Here is an 8,674-nt window from a genome sequence, read left to right on the forward strand (position 1 = left end):
CCAACATCACCCTGGGCTACAACATCTATCAGAACTTTTTCAGTGCAAGAATGACATATGAGGCCATGATGGACGTGGTGTCCACAGGGCAGGAGAACATCCCAAACTACAGATGTGGAAGACAAAAGAACCTGCTGGCAGTCCTTGAAGAGGTGGATTCTGAACTCTTTGATCATGTTTCTAATGTCTTGAGCATCTATAAAATCCCACAGGTATAAAGCCAAATGAAATTAATTCCATGTTGTAAATTCTTCTTTCCTCTCTTTATCCCTTAATATCTACTATGTCATATTGAATTAATATAATTCTTATTATTATCAACTAAGTAAAACCAACTTTATTACATTTATCAATAATTTTGAAGTTATACGTATCTTAATTGTGTTTACATTCAATCTTATATACATCAATGTCCTGTTGTAGCTTTTTCCCCAGACTTTAATTTCCCCTCAATATTCAACTTAACATTTGATATGTTATAGTTTCTGAGCTTTAGGTAACTAGAGTTTCCCTTATCTCAACTTCTACATTTCCCCCTTTTTATAACAAAATCTAATATTCTAAATATACATTTTATCTATTTGCATATAATCTTATTTTTACACCATATTAAACGAAAAATCTATTCATTTTATTACACATCTTACCTACTCAGTTATAATATTACTTTATTTTCTAAAAAAAAATCTTTATTCGACCATCTTCAACCTTCTAATCAATAGTATAAAATCCCCCCAATAAATCAAAACCCTAGTTTCTTTCAGCCTTACTCTGGCTTTTTTCCTTTGCCAACTAACCATCCATGTCAGTACTTTTAATTCTTCAAAAAGTTCTCCCTCTATTATTGTGTGTATTATTTGAGTTAAGAAAGACCAATGCTTTTTTTCTTTAAAAAAAAAAAAAAAAAAGGTGCCAGAACTCATACACCTCATACAACCCGTTTTGACTACCCTACAAGATTCCATCCCAAAAAGGTGCCGGAACTCCGTTCTGGGCATTCTATGAGAAAAAAAGCCCTGAGAAAGAACATTTAATTACAATTTTTTTGGAAGAACTAGCCCCATTATATTTCTTTGATCGCCTCCCCATTATTCCAGTTTCCCACAGTTGCCCTAATAAATTTACCTTCCATTCAGTCTGTTCTTCTTCCAACTCTTAATAACTTTCAGTGAGGAATTCCTCATTTTTATAATCTTGAGACTGAAGTAAAAATTGGAAAAGAGTGATATGAAAGAAAAACGAATGGGTCAAAACAGTTTGAGGGCACCTCCAGAAAGCAGCTTTTACATACATTCTCCATTGTACAAGACAAAAGAAAGTATGTCATAATATTCTTTCCTATTTTGAACCGGAGCTTGGCACAATGCCAGTTGTCTTGGTTTTTTTTTTAAAAAAAGTGAGGTTATTAAACAGACTTCTGCATTCCAAATTTCTGAAAGAAATTCAACCAATTAAAGAGTTCATATAGAAATATTTGAAAACAATTATATGAATGAAGACAATGAAATAATATACCAATATTAAACAATTGCTAGGGGGAAATATAACAAACAATATTTCACGTCCAACATATGAAGCAATGAAATAAGCAGTAATAATGTATGAGAATTTAACATGTTTGTCAGTTTAAAAAGATATTCCATGAGTGGATAGGTGACCCACAGAGTTATAATGTGGGTAAAAACAGAATATGTAGGGCTCATGTGAGCCTAAGTTGTTGACAGCAAAAGTGCCGCGTTGCATTTACTCCATCACTCAGGAAAAACTGCATGGGTTGACCAAAGGGATGTGCTCCATCAGGACCACCCATGAACACCACCCACAGATAATTCAGAGCTCCCTAATTTCAAAGGGAGCATACAAGACAACAGGACAGAACATCAAGGGAGCCAGTAAAATTCATGCAGTTATTGCTTGAAACTTCTCTCAGCAGTAGTGAAAGGCCCTTAGATTTACCATGCGGCTTTTATCATTAAAACTGACACAAATTACCAATACCTTCTGTTTTATCTTAGATCAACTATAGTGTCATCAACCAGATTGCTGAGCAAAATCAACATTTTCCTTTTTCATATCGGATGACCCCAAACCAAAAACCTCCCTACTCTGCGATTGTCAAGCTACTTCTGCATTTCCAATGGACGTGGATCGGCCTCCTTTCTCTGGACAATGACAGAGGAGAAAAATTCAAAAGAAGTTTGGAAGCTCTTGCTCTAAAAAATGGGATTTGCATTGTCCTCTCAGGAACCATCCCTGAAGCAAATATGAAGACAAGTGCTGGAGACACCTTCATGCAAGAAAAACGGGAAATATTCCTTTCTCTTATCAAGAGTCAAATAAAAATTATAGTATGCCAACTGGATTTTAAGGCTTCAGGCATACTAACATCAGTAATACAATGGCTTGAGAAGAGTAAGAAATTCATTGTGGGAAGAGTGTGGATTGCAACAACTTTGACAGCTTTAAGTGTAGGTATTTTTGACCTCTGGATTGATCTCCAAAATAAATATGCTTTGTTTTCCTTCCTCATCCAGACAAAGGGAAGGACTCAGTATTATGACTTTACATCTTATTCATCTATGGTCACAATGTATGGAAAGGAATCATTCCAATGTTCCATTTCAAGTCCTTTGTTATCTAAGAAAGTTTGGAAAAAATGCAAAGAAAAAGAGAACTGGGAATTCCCACCCCATGATGTGATTGCAAGAATCCTCTCTCAGGATCCTTCCAGTATTTCCAAAGTAATTCAAAATGTGGCATGGGTCCTCAGTGCTGCCTCTTCCTCCCAATGGAGTAAGAGGAGAATGAAAGTTGGATCCCAGATTGTGCAGCCATGGCAGGTAAGGCTTCTTCTTCTTTTTTTAAAAAAACAAGTTTTATTAATTTTAGATTTTTATAAAACTTCAGGTATTAAGGAAGCAACATGGTGGTTGGGTAATACATAGTCCCATAACACACTTATCCATATATATGTCAGTTTACATCATCAAAAATTTCCTCTCTGTTTCCCTTAGTTATTATACCAAATTCAAATTAATACATTGCTAGTTATAACTCAATCATTTAAAACATTTATCAACAACTTTTAACTTATATGTCTCCAGATCCTGTATTTAACTTTTATCTAATTTCAATTACAATATTCCAGTTGGCTTAATGTACAGAATATTTAAGTTTCGGATAACTCACTGTTCCCTTAGTTGATTAGAAAATAATTATTGTGTCTAAAATACACTTATTATTTATTCAAATAAATTCTTAGTTTATTAACCTTTATCCTCTGAATCCATCTTCTATTTTATAATTCAAAACTATTATTTTAGTAACTAATTTGTTTCCCTTATAGATATAAATCCTGAATATTAAGTAAAATAATGTCTTTTAAAATCTCTTTATCCCATTTTGTGAGATTTGAGGCGCTTCTATTAAATGTCACATAAAGAAAGCCATTTTTTAAGTCTAACTCTGGCCTTCCTTTTGTGCCAAACCGGCTTCCATAAGAGAGCTTTTAAATCCTTGGGTGGATCTCCTTTCATTCCTGCATATATCATTTGAATCAAGGGAGACCATCCAGTCATAAACCTATCAAGGAAGCTGGTCCCTTCACAATCGTTAGATTGTTGGCCAAATAGTTTAAATCTCCATATTTGACTTAATATATTTGTCATGCGTTCAAGCTGATCTTCTTCTTCTTCTGGTTTTAGCTGGTTTAGATGAAAAGTCATGTTCAGTGTTGTAGTTGTTTTTAGAGCATCTGGATTGTCTAGATTCTCAGTATGTTGTATATGTAAGTCCTCAGCAAGCTCCGTCTTAGTATTGCTTTCTTCAGTTTCTGTTGCTGTTGCAGTTGTAGAGTCTTTAAATGAGGTCAAAGTTTGGGTATCGGAGTTCTGAGTAAATTGTAGCTGACATTCCTTAAAATCCACTTTGATATTAATTCCTTTTTCTGTTGCTTTTTAGGTTTTAGGTTCATCTATTGAAGTCAAAGCTGCATTTTGTAGCTTTAAGATGTTGCGTATATCTTTAATTCTAGAATTCATTAGCTCAGTAGCCTCTAAGATTTTTTTCAAGTATAAGTTTGAAATTAAGCTATGGGTGGTTTTCCTCCATTTCTGTAATGTTTACGAATAGTCCTTTAGTGGAGGCTGTTTTTAATAAAAGTCAGTAACTGTCCACCTCCACTATAGAGAGTTATTTTCACCACCCAGCTGTTTCAAGTTCTTATTTTTTTGTTAATCTAGTGATCTAGTTTCCAAGCTAAGGAGTTAGGCTTGATTGTTTGTTCTGGATTGAAATTGGACTTTGCTAGCTAAAAATTTCTAACATAGCAACAAGATATAAATCAATGTCTTTTCAAAGCATTTTCTAAGGGCCACAAAAAGTTCATCCACACATCTCCTGAACTAATGCATATCTTTCCATAGCTAGTCTTTGAAAGAGTAACATCACTATGCAATCTTTATTGCATTCCTACCCAAAATTAAGCTCTGCTAACTTCATCTTGATCAGGACTGATGGTAAAATTGTATTCTCCATCTTCCCCCATTACAAGTTTTCCCATATCTCCAAATGGCCTTACCTCGGGTGGGGCTATGATGCTGAAACAACAAAACAGAGAACATAAAACATAGAATAATAGAGTTGGAAGGGATCTCAGAGATTTTCTAGTCCAACTCCCTATTCGAGCAGGAGACCCTATACCATTTCGGAAAAATGGTTGTCCAGTCTCTTTTTGAAGCTCCAGTGATAGAGCACCCACTACTTCTGTGAAGGCAAGATATTCCATTGTTTGATTGCTCACCATTAGGAAATTTCTCCTTAGTTCTAGGTTGCATCTATCCTTGGTTAATTTCCACCATTGTTTCTTGTCTTGCCTATTGGTGCTTTCGAAAATAGTTTGACCCCCTCATCTTTGTAGGAGTCACTCAAATATTGGAATAGTGCTATCATGTTTCCCCTAGTATTTATTTTCCTTAGACTAGACATACCAGATTCCTGCAACTGTTCTTTGTATGTTTTAGCCTCCAGCCCCCTAATCATTTTTGCTGATCTTCTCTGCACTGTTTCCAGAGTTTCAACATCTTTTTATAAATTATGATGGCCAAAACTGAATGCAGTATTCCAACTGTGTTCTTTCTAAGTCTTTGTAAAGCAATACTAGAACTTCACATGATCTTGATTCTATCCCTCCATTAATGCAGCTTAGAATTGCATCAGCTTTTTTGGCTTTTTTGACTGTTGTCTCATATTTGAGTGATTGTCCACTAGGACTCCAAGATCCCTCTCACAGTTACTGACATTAAGCCAGGTTTCATGTAGTCTATATCTATACAGTTAGTTTTTCTTGCCTAAGTGCAAAACCTTACTTTTATCTATGTTGATTTTCATTTTGTTAGATAGGGCCCAGTGTTCAAGTCTGTCAAGATCTTTTTGGATCTTGGGCTTGTCTTCTGGGGAGATGGCTATTCCTGGCAGTTTAGTATCATGTGCAAATTTGATGAGTACCCTTTCAATTCCCTCGTCTAGATCTTTTATGAAGATATTGAAGAGTGCTGGGCCTAAAATGGAACCTTGGGGTATCACACAGCTTATTCCCTTCATATGGATGTAGTTCCCTAGAGGACTACACATTGAGTATGATTTGTCAGCCAGTTACAAACCCACCTGGTGGTGGTGTTGTCTATCCCACATTTTCAAGAATGTGAGATAAATATCTGAAAAAGAGCTGTGGAGCCCTTTCTGAATGATAAGAGAAGCTTCCCATGAAATACTGCATCAATCTCTTTCAGACTGTAGAGGTGATCTGACAAGGTTGAATTATTCAAAGTACTTTCAATCCAGAATAATAGCAAGAAAAACATTGAATAAAGGCTCAAATTGTAATTTTTTTTCTCTGTTTCTGCAGCTTCATAGATTCCTGAGAAACTTCCAACATCACAATATTTCCAGAGATGGGATTTATTTTGATGAAAATGGAGTTCCTCTTGGTGACTTTGACATAATGCACTGGACATCATTTTTGGAAAAGTCTGATGCAGGGGTGAAAATTGGGAGTGTAGAAAGAGAATCCTCCTCAGAAGTCAAGATTTCCATCAATCAGAGTGCCATTCAATGGCCAACATCATTTAACAAAGTAGTTGCTGCTGCTTGGTCTTTACTCTTCTATTTACCTCCATATATGCAAACTTTTATATTCAGAAATAATACTTATTGAAGTTAATTGAGATGACTTACAAATAAGTCATTAATTTATTAGATACCATTTTATTTTAGAGGTTTTTTAGTAATCTATCACACATTGGAACCTGCTGTACCATCAGTTGTATTGTGGGATTTGCAATCTACATTATTAATCTGGAATACAAAGCCATAATTTACAGTATATCAAATCATCTTGTTCTCAGTAAGAGAAAATCCAAAATGTATATGGAGATTCTCGGTCATCCAGGCATTGTTGTGCTAAAGGTGATTTTTCAAAAGGCATCTGGAGTTTATTTTTCCTTGAAGACATTTCACTTCTCATACAAGAAACGTCTTCAGTTCTTACTGAATTGTGGAGGATGGAAGGATTTGGAACTGCTGAAGGACTATGTTGTAAACAGGATATAGATTCAGCAGTTCCAAGGTTCCACACCCATTTGCACTATTCAGGTGACCCTCCAAGTAGCCTTAACAACTCTCAGAAAGACTGCTAATGACCAGATGACTGCAAGGAATATAAATCCTTTCATCTTCCACCATTCAGTCAGAAGTGAAGAAGCTTCTGAGATGAAAAGCGAAATGTCTTCAAGGGAAAACAAAAACCAATTGCCTTTTGAAAAAGCACTTTAGGAGAAAATCCAGAATATAAAGAACTTAGCCCACTGAATTGCATAAGAGAAAGATGTCATTAAGAATGTGGTGAGGGAAATGAGGGCAGCTAAAAAAGTCATTTACGTAAAATTATATAACGATCAATTGTAAGAGAAAAAAATAATGACTGAAGAGAAAGCTCAATTTTGGAGGTTTCCTGAGAAAGCCAAGATGAAAAAAAAATAGGTTATAGCATTGTTATAAATGCCCTAAGGAGAAAAACCTTTTGCAATGGAACTACTTTCCTTTGGAAAGAAGAATAAGGCAATGAGTCTGTTTTGGGATCTGCAATAGAGATTGATAGAGAAAGAGAATCACCTTTCATTTTTCATTTGTAAGCAGAGAAATTAAAGCCCATGCCACCAGTCCTTGACTGATTTTGCTCAGTGTGGTTCTGAGCTTCTGGAAACCAGTTGATTTCAATAAACCGTTCTAATTCATATATTGCCCTGACTAATCTGTCTGTTTATGTTTAGACAGTGCCTCATTCAAGATGTACAGAAAGTTGCTCCCCAGGTTATGCCAAGCTTGTGAGAGAGGGAGCACCAGTTTGCTGCTATGACTGTTCTCTGTGTGTGAAAGGAACATTCTCTGTGCAAGAAGGTATAGTAGGTGGCTCCAAAAAGAAAAAAAAGAAAGGAAAAAATCAGGATACAATCAATATTCTCTCTTGCTTTTTTAGGGTATTTGATAAAGAAGCAAGAAAAACAGTAAATTTCTTGAAGGCATCCACAAACGTTTCAAAGATTGGGCACTATCACCAAATTTTGTATAATTAAAATAAATAATGAAAGATTGTTGATTTCTATTGAGTTGTAATTTTCTTGTTTGGTTTCAGGCAAGAGGAGAAGTCTTTGAGAGCTGATAATCACATTTATCTTTAGCCTTTAAAAAATGAATGTCGACTATTTTAACAAATGTTGTGTCATATGGATATCCCTTGGCAGAAATATTATATTATTCCTTGAAAATGAAGTAATTAATTTTTGTTGTGGTTTTCATGCTCCTACAGCTGCAGAAACAGATACATGCTAATAATTTTTTTCAGATGCATCCCACTGTGACAAGTGTCCAGATGACCATCATTCCAATAAGAAGCGAGATCAGTGTGTCCCCAAAGGTATAAGCTTCTTATCCTATGGAGAATTGTTGGGATTCATCCTGGCTTTCTTTGCCATTGCTTTGTCCCTGACCACTGCCTTTATTCTGGGAACCTTCATTAAATACCGAGAAACTCCCATAGTCAAAGCCAACAACTGTCAACTCACCTACATCCTCCTGGTTTCACTCCTGCTTTCTTTCTTGACCTCTCTTCTATTCATTGGTCGCCCCATAAAAATGACTTGTTTTCTTCGACAAACCATTTTCAGTATTGTTTTCTCAGTTGCTGTATCTTCTGTGCTGGCCAAGACTGTAATGGTGGTGGTGGCCTTCCTGGCCACAAAGCCAGGCAGCAGCATGAGGAAATGGCTGGGGAAGAGTCTGGCCAACTCTATTGTTTTATCCTGCTCTGCTATTCAAGTAGGCATCTGTATGATATGGCTGGGAATTTTTCCCCCATTCCCAGATTCCGACTTTCATTCCCAACCAGGACACATCTTGTTGCAGTGCAATGAAGGCTCAGTTGCCATGTTCTACACTGCCCTTGGCTACATGGGTTTTCTGGCTGCCATTTGCTTCTTGGTGGCATTTCTGGCTCGAAAGCTTCCAGGGAGTTTCAATGAAGCCAAACTGATCACCTTCAGCATGTTGGTTTTTTGTAGTGTATGGATCTCCTTTGTACCCACCTACTTGAGCTCCAAAGGGAAATACATGGTAGCCG

General features: G+C 36.1%; 1 protein-coding gene across 1 annotated transcript in view; it reads left to right on the forward strand.

Moving 5' to 3' along the window:
- Positions 1 to 50: 50 nt before the first annotated feature.
- The window catches only part of LOC114922433 (vomeronasal type-2 receptor 26-like), a 15,381-nt gene continuing 6,757 nt past the window's right edge, over positions 51 to 8,674 (forward strand). The window contains exons 1-5 of the mRNA XM_029283781.1: positions 51 to 212; positions 2,016 to 2,840; positions 5,906 to 6,133; positions 7,329 to 7,455; positions 7,901 to 8,664. Coding sequence (XP_029139614.1) covers positions 51 to 212; positions 2,016 to 2,840; positions 5,906 to 6,133; positions 7,329 to 7,455; positions 7,901 to 8,664 — 2,106 coding nt within the window. The remainder of the gene's footprint in view (positions 213 to 2,015; positions 2,841 to 5,905; positions 6,134 to 7,328; positions 7,456 to 7,900; positions 8,665 to 8,674) is intronic.

The sequence above is a fragment of the Protobothrops mucrosquamatus genome, unplaced genomic scaffold, assembly GCF_001527695.2.
Source record: "Protobothrops mucrosquamatus isolate PMUCROS unplaced genomic scaffold, P.Mucros_1.0 scaffold_84, whole genome shotgun sequence".
In the NCBI taxonomy this organism is placed as follows: Eukaryota; Metazoa; Chordata; class Lepidosauria; order Squamata; family Viperidae; genus Protobothrops; species Protobothrops mucrosquamatus.